Here is a 25322-nt window from a genome sequence, read left to right as displayed (position 1 = left end):
AGTGTATATTGCTCTTGCAGAAGACCTGCATTCATTCCCCAGCATCCATGCTGGGCAGCTCAAAACTTCCTCCCAAAGGGGATCTGACACCCATGGCTACTGTGGGTACCTGTGCTTGTGCATTCATACTCCTACACAGACAGACACACATATGCATTATTAAAAACCAATAAATGAACCTTAAAAAGAAGTATAGAAAGGCCCCCAAAGACCCAACTTGGACAGAACATATCTGCAGTGACATGGGTGGCCAACTGGGTGCAATGTGGTCTAGCACATGTGGCTGTAGATTATTTGGGTGCTATGTAATCACAGATAAAGAGGAGTGAGGGTCGACTCAGGGAGGACACACAGAGGCTCTTGCTGATGTCCAGGTAAGAGATAAAGAACTGAGGTAGAAGAACATGACAGATTTGGGGCATGTGATGGTAAATCTTGATTGCATTAAGACATGCTTAGGGCGTTTGTCTTCGATGGTGCTGCCAGAAGCAACCACAGCTTCTCCTCTCACTTTGTATGATCCTCTTCTGAATTCAGAGATGCCATCAACTCCCCAACTTCCTGGAACAGACAGATAGGAAGTGACTGACATCTATATGCCACCATCTCAGGCAACTTTGTATGAGTTTTCTCATTCATCAACAGTCCTGGGAAAGCAGAGGTGTTTCCTTAGTTCTAGTTTGTGAAGAAGACTCAAGGTATTCTGAGTTAAAAATCCACATTTACCCTTTCATGCCAGTTACCTTTATTAGGACTCCCAGCTTGGGAATAGCTTTGGCCTCCTTTCTCTGTCTCCCCATACATCACTGGTTCCCTGTCCTGTATTCACAATCAATCTTCACCTCTCCTGGCTGGTCACTTTTTCCATTGATTAGATCTCTTTCTGTTCTTTCTGTCAACCTCTCCAGTGAAGCAGACACTTAAATGAGGAAAGGATCAAGGGTGGATTGATATCCCAAAAATGACTTTGGGAATGAGGTGGCAGTGGTCTGCTTTAGATCCTTCTTTTTAGCCAATGTAGATAGGATTTGTGACATCTGTTTCAGCTTTGGTGACCTTGGTCCCTAAAATACAGCTTGAAGTAGTGTTTCTCATCAATTAAAGAGTTTAAGCTTTGTAAGGGAAACTCTATATGTAGTAGGAAGTTAAACTAATATACCAAAGGCCTCCCAAATTGACAGTTCTGTGGGTTTGGGGTATATTAGGAATGCTTTGCAAGGGGCTGGAGGAATAATTTAGAGGTTAAGAGCACTTATTGCTCTTCCAGAGGTCCTGAGTTCAATTCCCAGCAAGCACATGGTGGCTCACAACCCATCTATAATAAGATCTGGTGCTGAAGAACAGCCTTTGTACTCTGTGTAAATGCATTGCTTTCATTGTTAATAAAAAGCTGATTGGCCACTAGCCAGGCAGGAAGTATAGGCAGGGCAACCAAACTAAGGACTGGAAAGAAGAAGGGTGGAGTCAGAAGAGTCATGAGCAGAAGCAGGGAGAAGCAAGATGGACATGCTGTACTGAGAAAAGGTACCAAGCCATGTGGCAAAGCATAGACAAGAACTATGGGTTAATTTAAATGTATGAGTTGACTAGAAACAAGCCTGAGCATTTATAATTAATATTAAGTTTCTGAGTGATTATTTGGGAAGCAGCTGCTGGCACAGGAAATGCCTACATATGGTGTCCAATGTGTAGCACAAACCCACAACCATGGGATTAGGAGTCCCATGCTCCACCAACTGAGCAACCTGATGTCCTCTTCTGGCATGCAGGCATATACATAATAAATAAATCTTAAAAATATAAATAACTTTAATCACAGCACTTGGGAGGCAGAGGCAGGTGGATCTCTGTGAGTTCGAAGCCTGCCTGGGCTACAGAGTGAGTTCCAGGAAAGGTTCCAAAGCTACACAGAGAAACCCTGTCTCAAAAAAACAAATCAATCAATCAACCAATCAATAAAATGGTTTGCCAGGATCTTCAAAAAAAAAAAATGATTGCTGTTAATGCTTTGCTGAGAATGAAGGCAGGGGCAGAAGCCTCCTGTGGTCCCATCAAAGCCAGAATGTTGCATGGCAACATGGAATTCTTATCCTCAGAGGACCATTGATTCTCATCCACAGTCTGCTGCTTAGAAGCAGCAATGTCACATCTCTGAACCTCAGTTTGCCAAAATATTATATTAATGTTATCATAATTGTAAGAGGCTATTGTGTAGTTGAGTGTGGTGGTGCAGGCACTCGGGATACTTGAGACAAGAGATTTGCTGAGTTTGGACTACATGGAGAGATTCTATCCCAGGAATAAGGGAGAGCAGGTGGCCAGTGTGAGAATTAACCAATGTAATGGTTACAAAAACACTATGAGGAATAAAGGGTTATCCAAACAGTAGTTACTGTTGTGAGCTGTGATTTCAAGGGGGCTCAGTCAAGTCCTAAAGGCGTCTGAATTAAAACAGGCCTGTTGTGGTGCAGAGTCCAAACACTGAAGTCAAACACCCAGGTGGGGTCTTGCTTCTAGATGACTCTGACCAAAGTACTGAATTTCTTTGACCAAAGTACTGAATTTCTTTGCACCTCAGATTCAAACCTAAAGGAAGATAATAGTAAAAGTTTATTCAAGAATGATTTCATGTCCATGGTAACACAGTAAATATTCAACAGATATTTCCCCCCTTTTACTGCACTATATTAATACAATTATCTAAATAAGCAGTTAAAATCATGGGACTAGTTACTTATTAATTGCACAATTCTGGGTAGATTACTTAATGATTTGAAATCCAATTTCACCTGAAAGCTGGATATATAATCCTTTCCCTCATGGTTAAGAGAGGAGTAAGTGAACTTATTTGTAGAAAGCATTTAATGTAGTGGCCAGATTGCTAGGAAGTGCTTAGGAAACTTTAATTGTTGAAGTCAGTTCCAGAAGGCAGACCACCAGCTCCCCAACTGAAGTCAGTTCTGCATCAGACTGTGGGGGTCATGTGTGTCCCCACTACTGATCAGCCCTGTGCTCCACAGACAAATCAGTTAATGTCTTTGTACCCTTGTTTCCTCTTCTTCCAAATGAGACAGTAACAGCAAACACTTCATAGATCATTTTAAATATGAAACAAAACAATCTATGTGAGTGCCTGGCCCAGATCCTGACATGGAAATTCAGAAGTGTTACCTATTTTTGTGTTATGAAATTTCTGCTTGTCTTGGTCTCTTTTCTGGTTCTATAACAAAACACTTGATAAGGTTAACTTATATAGGAGACCGATTTAGGACTCATGGTTCTGAAGGTCAGATAGTCTAAACAGCTGGCATAGGTTAGACCTCACATTGCACCACCACTTTGCAGAATAACAAAAAGGCAAGTGGCCATGAGGAAGAGACAGTCCAATGTTAGGAAGAGTGAACCCATCCACAGAACAAAGGCACTAATTCCTGCTGATGACACAGTCACTTATGAAAGCCCCTCCCCTCTCTCAACACTGTGACTCTGCGGAGAGAATTTCAACATGAGAATTTTCAGGGGAGGAACTATTTTCAGAGCATGGAAGTGCTATTATTACAATGTGCTATTATCCCCAGACTTGCAATTTCTCAGTGCAATCTTAACTGTTCTCTCATCTGTAAAGTGGGGATAATAAGAAGACCGATATCTGCAGCTGGCCAGTACTGAAACATTGTTCAGACAGAAGGGAAATCATTACCATTGTGACCTGCCTGCAGTGGCTGATGTTGCTGCTTAGACCTGGAGCCCCAGCCATCATGCCTCCTCCCCCACCTGCCCATTTTTTTGATCAAGGTCATTCATTTCTGTCTCCAGAGCTTCATCCAGTTTTGGAGGGTCTGCTCTTCCCATTTGTCAAGGTCACTTTGGATGCTCATCACTATCTTTCAAAGTGCTAACAACTCTGCCTAAATCAGTGTGTGTTTTCCATCATCCCTGCCCCTGATGGATGCCAGAACACAGTGGCCCTGGAAAGGCCCTTCCAGCAACAGAACAGTTCATCTAGCCCTTCATTGATCAGCCTCTTCCATCATGGTCCTTGGGCCAGCTGACCACCTCTAACAGACAACATAGAACAAGCCACAAGGACAGAATTCATTATAGCTTTACTTGCTCTTCCTTCCGCCTCCCTGCCTGCTTTATTCATTCATTTCTTTAGCTCTCCATTAAATAAACATTTGTTAAACACACTTAACACGGGAGGCACTGTCCAGATACCAACATGATTAATAAGTGTTCTCACTCATCAGGGGGCTCATAGAAGGTAGTGGGTTTTTTTTGTTGTTGTTATAATCTCCTGATTATAGTCATGGATGATTTACTTTGTGGGTAGCCAAATGAGTTGCTACCCAAAGTGACTAATGATTTAGATTCTCACTCATGGTACTTAGAATCAACCAAAGTATTTGATTTTAATAAAATATATTTACACATAGTAACACCCAATATTTGTAAAGCAAATATATAATTACATCTGGTATTCAAATTAATCTTTGTAATAGTTTCATGAGGAATTGTGTTATTATTTTCTCTAATTTTTTAGAGAGAATGCCAAGGCCCAAACAGCTTAAGTAAACACTATAACGTGACTCAGTGCTGAGCTGAGCTCTTCTGAGTTAGAGTTTGTGTATCTTCCAATACGTATCCCTTTCCCATATGTTAGTACATTCTGCCATTCATTCTGATGTTATACACTACCACAGACATAACAGTAAGACCAACCAACACCTACTGGCATTTGCTGGGAGCTCGACATGGAGCTAATAACTTAAAATTCACTACTTTGGTCGGTCAGTGGTGGCTCACACCTTTAATCCCAGCACTCAGGAGGCAGAGGCAGGTGAATCTCTGAGTTCGAGACAAGTCTGGTCAACAGAATGAGTTACAGGATAGCCAGGCCTACAGAGAAACCCTGTCTTAAAAAAAAATCACTATTCCATTTAATGAGCAGACAATTGTGAAAAGGATAATAAAATATATAATTTACAAAGGACTAAGGTCTAGCAATGTCAAATGTTTCCCAGTGTCAAGCATCTATCTCAAAGATAAATATCTATGTGTCACTGGAATCAGATGTCAATCTTGGAAACTGTACTTTTTAAAAAATTTATTCTTCTCTGATACAATACATCCCAACCACAGCTTTCCCTCCCTCCCCTTGTCCCCTCTCCCCCAGATCCACTGCTCCTCTCTTTCCTTTCAGAAAAGAGCAAGCCTCCCAGGGATAGCAACTGAAACATGATATAACAAGATATGATGAGACAAGGCATAAACCCTCATATCAGTGCTGGACAAGGCAACTCAGTAGCAGGAAAGAGATCCCACAAGCAGGCAAAAGAACCAGAGACATCATCACTCCCAACTAACAATACTATAATGTCTCAGAATGTTGTAACCTCAGGTTTTTCAAACCATAGAATATAGTCCATTAGTAGATTGTCAAAGAAATTCAGTAGATCATGACCAGCAATAAACCCACTAAAATATGGCAGGATGCAGAATATGAGTGCATCACTCAAAATATAATTAAGTACTGAAACTTCATTTAGCTGAATGTGTGGAAGTGGGACCACAATGTAAAATGTATTTTTTACTTGTGAGATCATAATGTAAAATATATTTGTTACTTTTAGGGAGAGTCAAAGGAGTATTAAAAATTGTGTATTAATGTGGTACTCTCTGTTGATTATGAACATGTAACAAACCACTCTAAATAATGGGGGAAAATCACCAACAGGTACAAGAAAGGCACCAGAAAGTATATTAGTTCCTGTTCTCCAAAGAAACAGAATCAATAATATATATTTACCTAGATGTTTGCACAAAAATATATATAATTAATGAGATTTACTATAAGAAATAATCTCACAATTATGGAATATGAGCAATCCTCAATTTTTTTTTTAGCAATCTGGAGGCCCAGGACAGCCACATACATTGTAAATTTGCCCTGAGTGCCCACAATTTCTGGTACATAGAGGTGCGGCATGCAGATCCCTGCCCTAGAGAAATGTGCTGTTAGCTGGAGGTACCTAATAGCATCATTCATGAATAGAAACAGACACAGGCAAAGCACAAAGGGGAGAGCAAGCCCTTTCCTTCCACCCTTCCCAGTTTTCAGCCTCTGAAGACATTCACACCTCCAGGGAGTTGCATGGGAGTAGCTGGAGCAGTAAGTGGGGACCAGTAGGGTGGATGTTAGAAGTCCAGTGTCCAGGCTCACTCCATCCCTAGATTCTGTTGAAGAGGCCTTGTCGCTGCATCTGTGTTGTGTCAGGTAGAGTTATGATGACAGTAGCTAGGAAATGAAGTCAGTGTTGGACTTAAAAGCTAGCCGCAAGAGTCAGGAAAAGATGAACACTGACCTGGAGGGTCCCTGATGCTGGCAGTGATGGCTAGTATATGTGTGTTTGGTCTTGCCCATAGTTCATTTAACCTCTGTCCAGGTTGCTGTGCTGTGCTAAGGAATCTTACATTCTCTTTGGGATTCTGTGCCCCCTCTCATCCCTTCCTCACCTGTCTGATATTCACTTATCTTTAGGTCTCTGTCTAGCTTCTAGAGGATTTTCTAAGTAATCATTCTGTCTCCTTTTCTGGGCTGCATGCCTGTCTGTAAAAGCTTCAGTGGCCTTTGGACTTAGAGATATGCGCCACTCTATTGTAGGCACCTCTTTCCATATGCATCCTGTTATTGGTACATTTACAGAGTCCTGCCTGAGGATGGAGGCTGAACCCCAGCAGAGGGTCAGAATCCTACACTTGACATACATTCTCTGTAGCTTTCCTTATATTCTGCAGAGGCAGGTGTTTTACTAAAGGGTCTCAGGTCCAATGTTTAGTGAGGAGGGTGAGATAGACAGAAACTTGATTGTGAAGAGTTCTATATTCATGGCTAAGCAGTCTGGATGGCTCAGCAGGTCTTTTGCTGTGCCCGCTAACTAACCAGTCACCCTGAACAGACAGTCACTGGATTCTAACAAGCTCCAGGCTTTATCCCCAGTTACCATGACAACCAGACTTCACGGTGATGGATGGTATTGATTGACTGACAGACTCCTGGTGTCTTGGCTCTGTCCCCATTCCCCTTAAATCATTTGCATACACATGGAACTGAGAGACACTCAGTACCATCCTTCTGACTTTGTCCTGATTTTGAATTTCCACTTCGAATATCATTGAAAATAGATTCATACTTAAAGGAGAAAATCTGAGATGTATCATAATTCTTCCCACCCTTAGCTTTGCAGGCAGTATAGCATGGCACGGAGAGCATAGGCTTTGGGTACCCTGGTCTATTCTCCTTGGATATTTACTTACCTGTAATCTGGGTTTGCTTGTACTGCCTGCCCTCACACATGTCCTAGCAGATTACACTTAAGTGTTGATGAAGAGAACCTGTTGTTATCACGAATTCACTGCCTCCTCCAATTTCACATCTTCCACATTGAGAATCAGGAACCCAGAGGCTCTGTGTAGCTTGCAGCTTTCCCCACAAACAGCATAAGTGGCAGTATTCGGCCTTTACTGATATCTCTGTGAGCAGCTAACACAGCAAGGGTTAACACATTGAACCCTCATCAAAACCCCATGAAGAGACTGTACCAAAGTCACCTTCTAGGTAGACAAACTGAAGCACAGTGAGGTCAAACAATTGTCCAGACAGATCCTGGTCACAGATGGATTCCAGCTCTTGCAGTCTCCACTTCAGAGCCTGGCCTCCTGTATGCTGCTCCTTGTCATGGTCAATATCACCATGCAAAATCAGAGAACCTGAGGCAGTTCTCACCAGGCAGGCAGAAGGCTGGGCTGCAGCCTTAATATTGCCATTGTGAGTACATGAGATATGACCATCATTCTCTGAGTTTCCTTGTGTGATGAGGACATAACTGGAAGGCAGCATTTGCAAAGCTCTCGGGCGGGGGGGGGGGCACCATTGATCCCAGTGATATGTGATGAGTGTTTCTCTGCACAGCACCACTGGCAATAATGACATAGGCACTTGTGGACTTGGCTCAACATTTCTAGCTTTCAAAGACCTGATTCTTGAGTTCGTTAGTCATGGACTCTGGGGCAAGTAAGCCAACAATAATAGCCAAGGCATATTGAGTACTTAATTGGGCTGGACCCTGTTTTCTAGCACTGACTAATAGAAACTACTATTGCCATTTTAAAGATGGGGGAACTGAGGCACAAAGAGGTTAAAAAATTAGAGTCACACTACCAGCTAATGGCTCCAGACTTTACACTCTCAGCCAGCAGACTCACTCTTTCAGTAAGCTCATAATATGGTCAAATCCTCCATGTTCAGAAGATGGTTGAAAAGAGATGACGAGTTAAAACACTTCATAAAACACCAAGAAGTAACCATGATTATTAGAAAGCTCTGATTCATATCTTCCTTTAAAAGAATACAAATGACTCCCCCCAAATACACACGACTCTCCAAATGTTTTAGTGGTATCATCTAGGAATGGTAGGACCAGCTGGTACCTGAGCACTTCTGGGGGCTTGCAACATGCCATGCTCTGTGCTGGACCTTGTTTAACCAAATGGTGATTTTCAGTCTAATAGAAAAGAAAACAGGCCAAGGAAGAAAAAAATTCTGAGGGCATGCTAAATACAGTCCTGGAAGGAAACACAGAGGTACTGTAGAGATCCCTAGGGAATGGAGGAAGGCTCAAAGTCTCAATGAAAGGGACAAAGAGCTTTCTGGCCACAAGAACTAACACATGCAATGGCACATGGCACTCACACCTGCCAGTTGGTTGGCAAAAACATCATGAGTTTAAACAGACTAGTGGAAGTATGGAGAGAGAGAGCAGGTAAGTTAGCCAACAAGTCTCAGCCAGTCCAGCCACAAACTAACCAATGATCTTTCCCACTGCAATGGCTGAAACAGTCACTAAGATTCCCTTTTCCCTTGGGAGAGACTGTTTTTGCAGGCAACCAGTGCAGCAAAGCAACACAGCAGCGAGATCACAGTCTCCTGAGCGGTATTTGTTTGCTGCGAAGAGATAAATAATACATTACACCTCTCTGTTTTCCACTTGATGCCTTTAATCTGAGAAACGATAGAGACTGTGTTCAGGTACCTCAGAAGTCAAGCTGCCTGCTTCTCCCTCGGAGCCCTGCTGATCCTGCAGTACTCACAGTGAGGAATAAGGACTGCCCTCTCTCCTGTACCACAGCCATGCCCAACAGGCAAGCAGACAGTGGGCATGGTGGCAGAGCCATATTGTTTGAGGCCCTGGGCTGCCAAGCAGACATCAAAGCTACCCTTCTTGGCACCACACTAGAGAGAGATGAAACCCTGGGGGCAGGTAGTTTCCTTCTGTCTTTTTTACTCTAGAGTTTAGGTCAGCCTTTCTGAGTACTGTCTTTTGGGGGAACATGCACCTCTCATGTTCTCTGCAGCCTGCCTTTTCACTGAGCACCGCTTGTTCCACTTACATCCAGCATCCTCCTTTTGACCGGAGGAAGCCTGTTCAGGTCTCCTGCACTGTATAAGAGGCCTCTTCTATGTCCGTTTACCTGTCTCCCCATACTGTCCTTGGTCCCCTTTATTCTGAACATGCCTTGTGTGCAGTGAAACAGTGTCATGAGCTTACCAAAGTTGCCTCATGTGCCTTTTTGAAGCATTATGGGGTGATCTTAACATTTCAGAATTCCAGTGCGAAAAGACCTCAGGTCTTCTACTCTTCTCTCCTACCTACTGATCCCCCTAGTAGGCAGGCAGCTAGCCCCTGATTGGTCCTTTCCATGATGGGATCTGTCATTTGAGATAGTGCATCTCTGTTTGGCTTCTGATCATCATGATGAATCTCTCTTGTGGAGCCTAACACCACCTTTCTGAAGTCTCAGTTCATCTGATACAAGTTCTTATCCCAGTATCTACACACACAAGTCCTTTCAAATCCACTCTCTCACTCAGTATGTGCCCCAGAGAGAGTTGTCTGATAGTGCTATTACTCACACAAAGACAGATCTTCACTCGCTCAGATAAATATTCCTGTTCCAAAGGTTATAGCTTTGAATGTGGGCTCAGTGGCTAAAATGTTTGCTGTAGAAGCAAGGGAACCAGAGGGCAGATCCCCAGAACCCAAGTAAATGCCAGTGAGCATGATAGCCTGCCTGTAATTCCAGCTTCAGAAGATAGGATGAAGGCCTTGTCTCATATGTGTGTGTGTGTGTGTGTGTGTGTCTCCTTCCTGTTGCATGAAATGATTGCATCCATGATAAAGACCATGATCAAAATCAACCTGGCTTACACTTCTACATCAGTTCATAGGAAAGGAAGTCAGGGCAGGAACCTGGCAGGAACTGAAGCAGAACATTTGGAGGGATACTACTTATTGGCTTGTTCACCATTGCTTACTCAGATTGCTTAAACAACCCAGGAACACCTTCCCTGGGGTGGCACACCCAGAGTAGCTGGTCCCTCCCCATCAACCATTCATCAAGAAAACACCCTACAGACTTGCCTACAAGCCAATCAGATGGAGGCATCTTCTCAATTGAGGTCCCTCTTCCTGGGCCAAACATAGGCAGAGTCTGGTGGGTCTCTGTATGTCTGAGGACACCCTGGTCTACACAGAGACTTTCAGGACAGTCAAGACTACACAGTGAGACCCTGTCTCAAAAATTACTTACTTAGTTACTCATTTAATTGTAAAAATAAAAAAGAGGTCCCCTCTTCATAGATGATCCTAGCTTGTATCAAATTGACAACAAAACAAAACTAAAACTAATTAGCAGGCCAAATCAGTGAGCTCTGGGTTTGATTGAGAGACCCACCCTCAAAAATAGACCCAAGAAGACTTCTGAATTTCTTGGCATCCACTTTTGGTCTCTATACATATGAACACACACACTTACACAACTACACACACACACACACACACACACACACACACACACACACATGACAAAAACCCTTATCATTTTAAGAACCCTGAGGATACCCACCCCCTTAGCACTGTAAGCATATATCACAGTGTTATTAATTAACTAGAGGAGCAGTGTTGTACAGAGAGTTCATAACTGAGAATTCATGTCTATTGGTTAGCAACTCTCTCTCCCTTTCCTCATCCTCCCAGACCTGGCAACCGTTAGGATCCACTTTACTTCAAAGGGTTGCACTATTTTAGATACCTCATGTAAGGGGAAGCATGTAGTCTCTGTCCTTCTGAGCCTGGCTTCCTTCATGTGGCATAATGTCCTTGAGGGCCATCTGTTGTCATAAGTTATAGGATTTCTGTCCTCTTTAAGGAATTTTAATGGCTAGGGAGTGTTTACAGAAGGAGAGTGTGTTTTATCAGGTTCTGATTTTTCTCTAGCCTGGGAGGGGAGCTTGAGATTATTCCATCTTTATTTTTCTGGTTTTCACTTTCATCTGGCTTCATCACCCTGATAAACTGGGAGTAGTCCAGAACTTTAGGCCTTGTCTGCTCAGCTTCCCACATTCCTCTAGGTACCTGTATGGTTGGTATTTTGTCCCTGGGGTAGAATGTTACAACTTTCCCAAATGAGTCTTATGGTGAAATTATTAAGGCCACTCCACATAGTTAAAAGGGAGGTTTATTTTGTGGGGTAACTTACAAATGAAGGGATAGGTTGTGGGGTCTGGAAAAGGTATGGCGCAGTCCAGCGGTGTTCTCTGGAGAACTCTGCTCGGTCTACCACCAGCGTCCAGGGTCCCGGAACCAAGAGAAGCCTCTCTTCTCAATCCTGGGTCTTCAGCGTCCTCCCTCAGCCCTGCCTTGTGGGCATGACCATTACCGAAGCCTCAATGGGGGGTGGAACTTCCAGGTCAAGGCTGGGATGGCTACTCACTACAGAGTCTCATTTTTTTCTGACTGTGAATCCAGTCTCCCGAGGAATTTCTGAATCCTGATTAGCAACCAGAATTACCCCTTGCCTCTCCCAGTTCTTACTCTGAGTAGATGTGTTGAGGTTGACGGTTGTGCCCATATCCAAGGCATTGGTAAAGGCTCTGACTAAATCCGTATGTACCACAGCTCACTGGAGTAAGCTACCAGACATCTTCTGTGGAACATAGTGTTTCACTTGTCCCAGATTCACCACCCGAGACCCTTGCTTAAAATACAGGTTTCTGATTTCTCAGAAATACAGACTCAGAATGAAAGGAAATGGGGCCTAGGAGTTTACGTTTAATCCAGAGTCGGGCATGGTGACATGAACTCCAGAGTTCAGAATTCAAAAGCTTCCAGAAAGTTTAGTCTAATCTGAGCAAAGTCAAAGGTGTACTGTGTAACATGGGTGGTTGGGATAGGTCTAGAACACAGGCAGGGTGTTCTATAGATCAGGCCACCTGACTCGGCCACATTTCTCCACAGCAGCTCCAGCCCCTACTCTTTTCTTGCCACTATGCCTCTTGGTCTGTTTACATCCATCCCTCTGGATCTGTGTCCTGGTCTCTGACATTAGTTTCAGCTCCTGCATTTGGAGGCAGGTTTGAGCTTCTCTACCTGACCCAGCTCCTTGTTCTTGGTGTCTCAGCAGGCTCTGTGTGGCTACCTGTTTGTGGCATCTCTCAGATCTTTTGCTAAGGCCCTACTCATCAGCTCTACTGCCTTCCAACCAGCAACTGATACGGATTTGTCTTCAGCTGGTCCTTGCTTCATGAACCCTGCTAGCCCTATAAGGACAAGGCTTTAGTTAATCAGATTCACATCCAACCCACAGGAGTTTTAACTCAAGATGGCTACATTACCAGCATATGATGTGCCCGGATGGTACACAGCAGGTGCCTACTAAATGTTTCTCTCAGAGAACAGGATGCCTAAGTCTGACTCAGTGACTGGTGATAATGAAAATGCTTCAGACTGGGTGTCTGAAGGCTCGTTAGCTCGCAACTCTGTGACTCTCGGAGTCACAGTCCCTTACTGTCTGGTACCCTACTTGGAGGTCCTCAGAGGGCAAAGCCACTGTAGTCAAGTGTCACAGCTCAGAACCAGCTAGAATTCTCTCCTCCCCACACTTCATGGCACTGTGTCTGCAGATCCTTCAGGAGCACAATCACTCCACAGCACTTTGCGGCCCAACTCATCAGGCAATGCCATCATTAATTCGGCAGCACTCTGCCATTCACTGAAGTAATCACTCTAGCTTCTGGCTGTGAATTCTTTTCATCCACTTTTGTTTATCACTGTTGAAGCATTTTTTAATCAAAACAATTAAATATGCTAAATCTTCCCCAATTAGTTATGCATTAAAAATTAAAAGTGCTTCAATGGAAATAGCAGAAGAAGCCCTTTACTTGGTGCTAAGTGGGTTGCTCAGAGCATCTCTTCCTCCAGGCACTCACTTCCAGCTCAAGAGGTGTGCAGGAATTGATATTTATCGTGTCACAGAGTGCTTCAGCTGATGCATACTTAGGGGACAACAACCCCTTCTTTCCATAAATGAGAAACCGAGGCCAGTGAGATCATAGCCCTTTGCAGAGTTCACAGAGTGTGGCAATGACCGGGATTTGAAGTTGGAAGCTTTCTTCTGTTCCCTTCCCCCAGGATTGGGACATTCACTTATTCACTTATTTCTTTCATCTATCAGCCATCGCTTCTGAAAAAAAAGAAAAATGACTGGATTCTTGCATAGAAAGAACAGTGAACAAAGAAAGAACAAATGAAGAGACTGAGGAGTTTTCTGTTCCTAAAACACCCCCTGAAGTAAATGCTGTTTGAACAGGAGCTTGGGTAGACTTCAGAAACGGTGTGGTGGAAGGGAAGAAGGCACTTTTATGGAGGGCTATCTTGTGCAAAATGGGGTAAAGACCAGGGCTGAAGGGAGATGCATGCACTGGAACCACTACTTCATGGGGACTCAGAGGAGAATCTCAAAGGAAGAAGGATGAGAGTCTAGAGCAACTTGTATGCACCAAGCCGCGTCTGACTCTCATTCTACAGGTGCTTTGATGGCTGTCCCACAGGAGAGAAAAGTGAAGATTTCAAGCCAGCCCTCTCTGCCTCTAAAGTAGGAGTAAGCTTTTCCTAGCCTGAGCTGGTTGCACCATGCAGCTGTCATTTCAATTCTGAGTGCTTTTCTGTCTTCTCACTGCAGGTATTACTGCGGAAGATGTCCAAAATTGCATCGGAGGTGCCCTGGGCCTGGAGTTTGGGGATACTTTAATCGTTGAAGGAAGTTTATCAGGACTTAAGTCTTGCAAGAAGTCTGGAGATGCTAACAGGGGCAAGTGCTTATCAGTGGGTCTCTCCCAAAGAGAAGCCAGCCTTTCTTTGGGACACTCAATCCCTGAAAATGATTCTCTTCCCCCCGATGCCCTTTCTCTCAGCAGTCTTACTACAAGTACTAAGTAACCCCAAGGCATGATTAGTGTATGATATGTCTGTTTGGGACCACCTTCTTGCAGTAAAGCCATCTCAAAAATACTCAGTAGTCTAAGGGTCCTCACTAGATTTCAAGGGTTAGACAAAGACCCCAGCAAGGAATGGGGTGAAAAGGGATGTGTAGATAGGATCTGTTATCATCTCATAGGTAATGGGCAGAGGGAGTAGGCAAGTCTCTCATGAGAAGGAATTTTGACTCCTAAAGTCCAAGCTCAAGGAATGACTACCAGTGAAAGAACGTGCATGGATAGTCAGCATTTCTTGAGCACATCAGTGTGGGTGTTTATACATTTATTCATTCACTCACCTGTCAAATACAAATCAAATTCTTTTCAGGTAAGGGACAGAGAACTAAAGGAGTATGAAATCAGCTTATAAAGTAGTAGGCAAAGTGCATACTAAATAGGCTTAAGTTATAACCATTGCTTAGGTTATTTATGCCATGGGTCTTAAGTCAAATTACCCCATTTCTAATGATGTACTTGACCTAGCAAACACTTTGTAACCAACTCGTTTTTTCCCTGACTAGCCTATCTGCCTATTTCCTTCTCAGGGTCTGCACTGAGTACTACAGTGACATCTGTCATAGAATGTAATATTTGATAGGGAGAGAGAGCAAGAGCAAAGGAGAGAAGAGGTGGGGGAGAGAGAGATGGAGAGATGGTGGGGGAGAGATTTCAAGAACAAGCAGGCACTGGGTAAACCTCTGACCTATGAATGAGTGGATGAAGAACCATGGGCCTTCCCAGCAATTTATCATCCATGTTGAGTTGGGTTGGCCTCTCTGTGTCTGCTCTACTCAGAGGATGTGCAGTTACTATCTGTCCCATCCTGCAGTTTATCAAGTACAGTAGAAGGATGGGCCTAGCTCTAAGGACAGCAGATGAACACTACTAAAAATCTTATCAGTAGAACTTACCACCCAGTCCTTTGGTTTGGGGAGAGGGAAGCTAACACTGCCTTTCTCTTGATAGAAATACAGAAGGAGAGCTTGGCAGTGGAGAACATCATTTCTAGGGTGCGAGGTGGCAGTTCTGACTGGGGCAGTGGCTTGACACAAAATAGAAGTACCATTACATACCGGTCCTGGGGGAGATCATTAAAGTATAACCCTGTTGTTATCGATTTTGAGGTAAGTCTTTTCGCAGTTGAAGAAACCCTACGTCTATAAGGAATGAAAGTGAAGCCGACCAGATCATTTCATATTTCTTATTATGAGCCCATCAAAGAACAAGATTAAATGTAACGGCACACTGAACTGGTGCCCGTTCCCAAATCTGCCTGGAGGGAAGATGTGATGTTAGACCAGACCCACAGGACAGCTGGGGTCAGAAACTTACTGTCTGTTCAGGGTTCAGGTGACCACTGCTAGGCCAGAAGCTCTGTGGGGTTAGACATGAAATACTAATTCACATTTTTGTGCAAACTAATTTAGAAATCATATCTGATACATTAGGAGGTTATAAACTTTATTAAAAAACTGTACTTTATGAATAACAATAGAACTTATATGTTAAACAACACTACAACAGAATAATTGGATGTAGTTTTAAACAGCCAAAAAGAGAAAACTTCAAGTTGTAGCATTCCTGCACCAGAACAAATCTGAAAATAAATCACTTTTTATAAGTGTGTCAATGTGACAAGTTTAGTTCCTGTTTTGCTCATGGTCAATGGAATGCAAACAAACAATTGACTCTCACAATTGCTCCCTGAAAGGAAGAACGGATGGTGGGTCCTGCCGCCATACAAGAATGGTTCTTGTTGCTTCAATACATGGAGAGTTGAATTCATACATCCACCATGCAAACTAGATAAAACTTAGCTTTATGTCCCTTTTCAATACCCATGTGTCCTTTCTCATCACCTAGTGCCATCTTCTCTTAATTTCCTTTCTAGGTATTTGTACTGACCCACCCTCATAGCTATTTACATATACATGTAACTACATTAATGGCTAGGGTCTGCAGATGAGGGAGAACATGCTTTTTTGGAGGGGCCACCTCTCTTAATGTTATGATTTCTACATACATACATCTCCCTGGAAATTTAATCTTTTTAACAGCCGAATAATATTCTATTGTTCAGAGTACCATGCTTTCATTAAAGGGGCAGTCAATAAATATTGACAGATTAGAAATCAGGCCCAGAAAAGACTAAAGGAATTGCTTAAATTGCTAAATGAGGTGCTGGATAGCGTCTGTGTGACAGTGTCAAGATCTCAGGCTCATGGACTGTGTTCAGTTCTCATTTACCTCTGCCCTAGCACCTTCCCTAAACCACTGATTCTTAGTCAAATGGTGGGGCGCACGCCTTTAATCCTAGTGCTCAGGAGGCAGAGGCAGGCGGATCTCTGAGTTTGAGACCAGCCTGGTCTACAGAGCAAGTTCCAGGACAGCCAGGGCTAGACAAAGAAACCCTGTCTGGAAGGGAAAAAAAAAAAGATTGCAAAACATTGATTCCTAGCCATGGGAGAGGGGATATTGCTGCCCAGGGGAAATACAGCCATGTGCCAGATCAGAACCAGGCAATGCGATAAGGTCAGTGCTCTGAGGACTTAGAGGAGGAAACCAGGAATCCTGCTGAACAACCTACAGGGCACACACCAGCCCCCACCCCTAAAGGTCTTCTGGCCTGACAGGTCAACAAAGTTTAAAAAAAAAAATCTGGCTTTGTTCCTGACCTTACAAACTGGATTACACTAGTTATCAAGACAGCCCTTTAAAAACAGTTGTTATTTCAAACTTTTAAGAAAAGTATTATTGTTGTTCCAACTATTATCTCCCTGTTTATGTCCATTTTTCTACATGGGTTTAAGCTTATAGATATTACGTCTGTAAACCAACAGATACTTCTAAGACATCACAACAGTTAAACCTAAACCTCTATTTTAACACTTCACTTTCTACAAAGATAAAAGGTCAGATGGATTAACCTTGATTTCATTTTTTCTCCAATAAGTAAGGGACCACTTTCACGCACCTGTAATTCACATAGGGTCTGAAAATTGCTATCATCAAGCTATTAGTGATTTGGGCAAAAACTGTAAAATTGATATCAGGAGAATATATATATCTTTCACAATCAAGATGTGAACTTTGTTTTTGCTTTCAGTAAAGGTTCTGAGGGGAAGGCAGGTTCACAATTTGAAGATGGAAACTCTCTTTGGAGAAAAGAAACCAGGGTTTAGGAAGGAGAGAAGAGGAATAGTTTGGATCATGGATCATCCACCCTTTCCAGCTGTAACCTTGGTCTATTCTTTCACTTTCAGCCCCCCATGCACAGTATCACAATGAATGATAGATTATAAAGTTACAGAGGGGGGATACTCAGGAAATCTTAGATGAGGAAACAGATCCATAGAACTAATGGACTAGCATAGAAGCCTGTAGTAAGCAAATGACAGCCATGTCCCATTAACTCTTTAATATCCATGTCTTCACAACTTTCACTACCCCCTGAGACATGTATATCAGTACACTAAATCATGGGCAGGTTTTATTGTAGTGAAATACAGCTAGTTTTATGTTTGAAAGGGAGAGTGGAAAGAGAAAGAGGAGATAGACAGACAGACAGCAAGAACACAGATTAAACATATCAATTAGGAATGATTTGAGACCCATAGTAGAGCAATGATACCAGCAGTAGCTATTTATTCATAGCAGGTACTTAGATGGAGTGAATCCATGGGTCATGTTGTTTTCTTCTGTATTGTATACATTGTGTTAAGCGTGTATTAATTTATGTTATGTTGCCTCATCACTTGCCTCTCTGATCTGTTCACTTATCTATAAAATGAGATAAGATCATTGCCAGTAAATTTGAAGCTCTAAAATTCTACTATCCTTTCTGTTTATCCTTTTGTCTTCCTAAAATCCACCAGGAGCATTTCCTGAGAGTTGTGAGGCGGGGAGGGACTTGACTTTAGTCTGCTTCAAGGTTAAGGGGAAACAAGCTGTCCTTCTGGACTTACCTGGAACCAAAAGTGGTCTTTAATCAAGACCCTGGGCAGCCCGTTCTGTACTTGTGTCCTAACAGCGGACCCAATTCCCTGATATTCCAGTAAGTGGTTATCTCTTGGCTGGGCTCCAGCCAATCCTTGCTTCCCCTGTCTGAAGGCCTCTGCAATGGCCTCTGACCACTCACCAAGGTCTGTTTACCATGAGTCTTTCTGTCCACATTTCCAGGAACCCATCAAAGTTCTGTGAAGTGCCTGCCCTTGACTGCTGTCTGACCCAGGGTGGCTCTATCTGACCTGGGCAAATTGCTTCTCCTGTTGGGGCCTCAGGCTCCTCCCTTGTGAAATTAGAGCCCTACAGAAAACTTCCATTGTAGGTTTCCTCTAATACATAGCATTGCAAGGGTGCTAAAGATTTAACCAGAGATATGCAACTAGAAGAGCATAGTCTCCCCCCCCCCCCCCGCCTTTCTGGTGGGTGTGTGTGGGTGGGTGTGTTGCACTCATCCCTGAAAATGAATTTGGAGGTCAACAGTCAATGCCAAATGTCTTCCTCTGTTGTTTACAAGACTTGGATCTTGGTGATGACTGGCCAGCAAGTCCTCAGGATAATCTTGTGTCTGCCTCCCAGTGTGGAGGTTACATACAGCAGCTGGCTGCTGTGTCTAGCTTTGTACATGGGTGCTAGGGGTTCTAATTCAGCTTTTCAAGTCCACACAGCAGTTTCGCCACTTCTCCCCAGTGTTGTCCCTTTTTGTGCTAACACTGCTTCTAATCAGAATGGCATGTTGTTATGTATTATTCTCTTACACTGTTACCTTACACTCATGCCTTCTTTGTGTTATGAGAAAAACAGGCACCATTCCCAGGCTTAGAGGGAAAATGGAACCTCTCAGCCACACAGCTAGGCAGCAAGCAGCATTCACTTCACTTTTCTAGGTGACAAGGCCTTGCCACATATCATCTCTGTGTGAGCCCACAGAGGTTTCCTAGTGAGATCTGATCTTGCTTTATACAGCAGGGCTGCATAAGGGGATGGACTGACCAAGTGAGAGGTTACCAAGTATTTGGAAGGGTCTGCACTTGGCTGTGCTGGGGGGAGGTCTTTTGTTCCACTCCTTGGCATTCCTATAAATAGCCCTTTAGAAGAGACAGAAGGGGCTGGTGGGTTTTGACCCAAGCCCTCCCGAGGCTGTCCTGTGTTTCTCTCTCTCTCCCTCTATATTTCTGTCTAAATATTTTATTTCTCACTTCTCCCTACTCAAGAGTACCCTGGGGAAAAGTGGGATTGGGACTCCCACACATTTCCCTGGATCTTCACAGTGAAGCCAGGAGGTGATATGATGACTCTCGTTTTCAGATGAAGAAGGGAGGTAGGGTGGGTCACTTGACAAAGATCCCACAGCTGGAAGCAGGAGAATGGTGGGCTCTTATCACTTCTCAGCCTGAGGCAGTTCTGTGTGCAGGGCATTTAGTAATGGCATGGTTTGGTTTTCAGGATAAGGGTGTTGCTGGCATCTAGTGTGCAGAGTCCAGTGATTCTGCTAAACAGCCCGGCACACACAGTACCACATGCTTCTGCCAGCACATTCTTCACTTGGGTCAACACTATGGAGGCCGGGAAAGCCTGCCTACCTCACATCGACCCACATACCACTGCCCTTGCACCATTAAGGGATCTGCTTCCAAAGGCAACAAAACTCCCTTTACCAACGTCTATGTTAAAGAGTGACAGACAGAACCAGGGGAAAAAAAAACCCTGAATACATAGAATTCAACCCATTACATGGTTCTGGCTTCCCAAAGTTCCTGAGGCAACAAGTGAGTTGGCCAGGGTGGCTTCTAGGTGCTCTTCTTCCTCTGGAGTATGGAGAGCATTGGTTTCAGAGACATTCGTATCCATGTTCAGAATGGTTCTTTCACTTAAATGCTCGTGTGATTCTGAGCTAGTTACACACACACTTTGAGCCCCCAGTTCCTGATCAAGGGCATGGTGTGCTTAGTGCAATTCACGGAATGGCTGTGAGGACTGGCCTCTGCAGCAGGACTTCCAGAAGCCTCACAGCCAGCCCATGAGCTCTCAGAAGGTGAGCCAAAGAGAAAGCCCGAGTTCCTCTTGTACCTGCAGATGCAGCCCATCCACCAGCTGCTGCGGCATACAAACCTGGGGCCTCTGGAGACCAAACGGCAGAACCTGCGCCGTGCCTTGGACCAGTACCTGATGGAATTCAATGCCTGCCGCTGTGGGCCCTGCTTCAACAATGGGGAGCCCATACTCCAGGGTACCAGCTGCAAGTGCCAGTGCAGCGCGGGTCGGCAAGGCCTTGCCTGTGAGCAGATGGCGACGGAGGGTAAGAACCATGCCTCCCACTCTGCCCCAGCCTGGCCTGGGTCTGAGGGGCATGTGCAGAAGGAACCTTTTGGATATTAGCCTATTTTTCTGGGTCCTCTCATTGATTACCCTAAGAATCCACAGGCTAGAGTTTTATAGTTCATGTCCCATGTTTAATCATTTTTCCTTTCTCTCCCTGCTAACAAGACTTCTTTTTTGTCCAGGTTTGCTAGTGGGGGCACCAGAAAGATTGTATCTGGAGCCTCTAGGCAGGATGTGCCCCATGCTTCTCTTGGCTTCTAGTGGTTGTCAGCAAATCTTGGAGTTGCTTACTTTGTAGACACATCCCTCCAATCTCTGCCTCCATAGTAATTTGACTTTCTTCCCCGCTTTCTTTTGGCTTTTCTCGCTGTAAGAATACAGGCCATTGGAACAGGCCCCAGCCTCATCAAGGTGGCTTTATCTTAATGTGTTTGCACATCAAAGACCAAATTTTCAAATGTGGTTCTGTTCATTGGTAATGGAAGCTGGGAGTTGAATGTGTCTTTTGGAGAGATGCAATGGGTGTCATTATATAAGGAGTTACTGCTAGATACAAAGTTGGAGCAAATAAGGTCCAAGGATATGTAGCTTTGGCATAAACCAACTCATTAACCAGCACTATGGAAGAAATTTATCAATAAGAGTAAACACTCTCTCCCTTAAGGATGAAGTTGGGGGCACCCTGAACATGAATCCCAGATAGTTCATAAACTAACCCTGGGACACTGGTTAAACACCTCTTTCTGGGGGCTCAACTGATTCCATCTAAATTTCTTTTGAATTTGAATTCCAATCTCTCTCTCTCTCTCTCTCTCTCTCTCTCTCTCTCTCTCTCTGTCTCTGTCTCTGTCTCTGTCTCTGTCTCTCTCTGACTGGGGAGAGGAATCCAGGGCTTTATGCATACTGGGAAGTGCTCTATGGCAGATTTATACTCCAGCTTTCTTTTCAATTTTTATCTTGGGACAGGAACTCACTAAGTTGCCCAGGCTGGTCTTGAACCTGTCATCTCCCAGGTCAACTTCTCAAAAAGATAGGATTATAGGCCTATGCTGCCAGGCCTGGCAAGCTCTAATAGTATCAATGCATATCCCAATACCTAAGTTTTGAGCTTACCAGAATACAAAGTTCCTTTCATATGACACACAGAATGAAGGCAGAGTCAGAGTATATGGGATGCAAAATCAATATATACATCAGTTTCATTTGGCTATTGTACGGAAGAACACATACACAGAACAGAGGAAGTCTGGATGGATAAATCAAAGGATAGTGTGTCCATAACAACCCCAGACAACAATTTCCTTAATAGTCAGAGGTTCCCCCCTAGCTGATCTGGTTTTAAGGTGAGATAATAGTGGGTCATCATCTCCTCATCGAGAGAGAACCTCCAGATGGGAGTGCAGCTCAGGTCAAACATGTCTTTGAATCAAGCGCCACTGATTCTCACGGAAGCACACATGCTATGTTGAAGATTAGACCAGCTAAAACACATGGTTGATTCCATGCTAGCAAGCAGAAGAAAGAAGCTGTTGCATGTCAGATGCTCTATGGACAGAGCATACCTGGGGTGGCCTCTTCTCCACATTCTTCCCCTGCTTAAGAACAGTTTAGGTCTCAAACCGCTTTTTCCTCTCCAGAGGAGGAATTCTGAGAGGAGAGACCCAGGAGAGTGAGGGAAAGCCCAAAGTTGAGAAATGTGGGTACAGAGAATAAAAACTGCTACCACCAACTGCCAGCTCCAAGGCTGTTGCACTGTCTCCTCCTGGGAGTTGGAGAAAGCCATTGCCTATTTGGGAACTGGTAAATTGGGGGGTGGGGTGGGAGAGAGAAAGATACTCTAGCCTTAGATAGCCCAGCTCCAGAGTTCAGGGACCCTCCTGATTTCACCAGCAGGATATGCACTAGGTTGCAGCCCCTTCAGCCAGGCAACTTTCCCAAAGGGACCAAAGGCTACTTGATGGAAACAATGGTTCTTCATTCCAAGTCAGCGTCATAGCAGCACATCCTTGTGGGAGAGCCTAATTATTCCCACAAGAGCCTTATGAGATAAATGCTTTTGTTAACATCATTTACTGATGAGGAGCCTAGAGCAGGAGGAACATTGGATAATTTGCTGAAGGTCATGTGGCTGGAGAAGGGAGATGCAGGGAACTGGACCCCAGGAGTCTGATGCCAGCACCCAAGGTCTTGACCTAATGTTCACTACTGGGTCTGTTTCATGTTATACTGTTCCCAAAATTTTGAATGAGAGCAGAGACTGAGGCAATCTCAGTAACAATCACTCAAGCTAGTGGGCAGGGCTAACCAGTTCGTGGATTTCAGTCAGGCCTGACTTCAAGACACACATGTGATCCTTGGCTTGGCCATTCTAATTATTCCCTTTCTAGGTCCTAGTCCACACAGCAAAGAGATAAAGAGAAGAGGGATCACTTAGACGATACACTTCTTGTAAGATGAAGGCCAGACAGTCATGCTGAGCCATATATTATGGGCTGTGGAGGAGAGGCAAGATGCCAGTGCTCTGGGTAACTGTAGAGGACAAGGAGCTGTACCCTAGGTCTCAACCCTTCTGCATTCATTCCTCTTACATTCAGCTACCTGCCAGCATTGGGAGGGGCTCCAGTAACCCCCCAAGCAGGATATGGATATCTGGTGGCCTCATGGCCACCTCACTTAAGCTGGCAGGGAAAACTAAGGCAGAGGAATCTGTCAGCTTCCACAGAAACCCACTAGAGTCCCTGGGAGTTTCCCCAGCAGACCTTTGCCGGTAGGGACAGAGTCACAGAGGTGGGAGAAACAGAGACTGAGAATGTTGCTGTTGCTGTTCCATCAGCAAGTATAATTACAGTGCTGCAAGGGACTTGGAGATAATCTCATCCAATGCTGTTCACAGTGAGATCTGAGGAGCCCTGGGTTGCTAGGCCTTGCCCCAGGGGAGGAGGGTGAGCCCAGTAGTCACCCTAGCTTCAGTAGAATTGCCTGCTTTCATCTGAGTTAGATGTGGGGTTCATGGAAGATTTAATTTAGGAAAAAGAGATAGTGATAGAAAATGATTAACAATTCCCATTAGATTAGTCCATACTTCTTACATAATCAAAACCTAAGCCTTCCCGGGGGAGAGGGACTTGTAGAGTGATAGCCAGTGGGGCCAGCTGCCCTGGGTGGGGCTCTGTGTGCTGGGTTCCTGGACTCCACACTTAGTGTAAGCATTTGGAAGTTTTATACAGACAATCTGTCATACCGCAGGACCCATTGCCAGATTCTGAAGGGTTTGGCTTCAAAACTCACATATAGCACCTCAACAATCTGCTCCAGAGATCTCTAGTTATCTCTCTGCCTTGGATCTGCAGGGTGGCCATAGTTCTAGTTCCTTACACCCTCCAGTGACTTGGACTCCTCCCAGAGGACTGTCCTTCCTGCCTTGCCCTGCTATCTATCTTCCATGCAACCATGGATTCCAATTTCATGAGATGGGCTCCCAAGTGGCTTCTTCTCACTCTGTCCGGAGTTTCAAATTAACTGTGAGGCAGCAAGCACAGAGGTCTTGGTTGGCTACCCAGGGCATTTCCCCAAGGAGGGACTACAGAGCACTCTGGAGCAATAAGGTGGCCTTCTGCCCTCCATCCCCAGCCAGCTGCTCCTCCTCCGCTAACCTCCTCCTTCTCTGGAACATTTTCTTGCAGGAGCCAAAGCAGATGGTCGCTGGAGCTGCTGGAGCTCCTGGTCAGAGTGCAGAGCGGGTATCAGGGAAAGGAGAAGACAGTGCAACAACCCTGAACCCCAGAATGGAGGTGCCCCATGCCCAGGGAAAAGCGTACAGACCCAGACCTGCTGAGTACCTTTGGATACAGGCTGGGAAGTCTGTGGATGCTGCTAACTGGCCTACCTACTGGGTAGAACTGATTGCTGCTCCAAGTGACTGCAAACCAACAAAGACCATTCTCTTCATATACTCATGGATTGTTTTCTAGTATGAACCTCATGATTCTTAGCCTCTACCAATTACCTGGTTCCTAAGCTGCCTCCCTGCTCTTACCCTGCATTTCTCAGAACCACTTTCTATCTTACTAAGTTCAGGTGCTTAACAATAAACCAGCTGTGGCTTAGACATATCAGAAATTATTCCTCACAATTCTGTGGGCAAAAACTGCAAGATCAGGGTTCCAGCAGGTCTAGGGTCTCAGAAGGCTGTGTCCACTTTATATATGTCCATTTGTTGTGTTCTTTCATGGTGGAGGAATGGGGAGTCTCTGAGACCTCCCTAATAAGAACACTAGTCCTACCCATGAGAACTCTGTATTCAGGACTTAGTCACCTCTCAAAGGCCAGCCTCCTCCTGCCACACCAGGTAGAGGATTTGCATGTATGAATTTAGAAATACCCCAACATTTGGACCCCAGCATATCTTGCATGACCCTCTAATTTGTCTTCTCCCAGGAAGCAATCATATTTGAAGGCAGTAACTGGGCTGGTTTCATTCAGCACAGTCACTTCAGATGCCAAGGCTGTGTGTCACAGATCACAGGGGCCTAGTCAGTTAACAGCCGCTGGGACACATGAACAGACCAGTTCAAAGGTGAAGCCTGCACTGGTCAGCTTCCCAGTGCTGCACGAAGATCAACAC

General features: G+C 44.4%; 1 protein-coding gene across 1 annotated transcript in view; it reads left to right on the top strand.

Moving 5' to 3' along the window:
• The window catches only part of C8a (complement C8 alpha chain), a 130454-nt gene extending 105741 nt beyond the window's left edge, over positions 1-24713 (top strand). The window contains exons 10-13 of the mRNA XM_036178581.1: positions 14080-14208; positions 15341-15498; positions 20453-20675; positions 24382-24713. Coding sequence (XP_036034474.1) covers positions 14080-14208; positions 15341-15498; positions 20453-20675; positions 24382-24533 — 662 coding nt within the window. The 3' untranslated portion in view covers positions 24534-24713. The remainder of the gene's footprint in view (positions 1-14079; positions 14209-15340; positions 15499-20452; positions 20676-24381) is intronic.
• The last annotated feature ends 609 nt before the right edge of the window (positions 24714-25322 follow it).

This window comes from Onychomys torridus, chromosome 2, assembly GCF_903995425.1.
Source record: "Onychomys torridus chromosome 2, mOncTor1.1, whole genome shotgun sequence".
Classification (NCBI taxonomy): domain Eukaryota; kingdom Metazoa; phylum Chordata; class Mammalia; order Rodentia; family Cricetidae; genus Onychomys; species Onychomys torridus.
The sequence above is the reverse complement of the archived record's forward strand: the minus strand, read 5'-3'. Positions and strand labels throughout refer to the sequence as shown.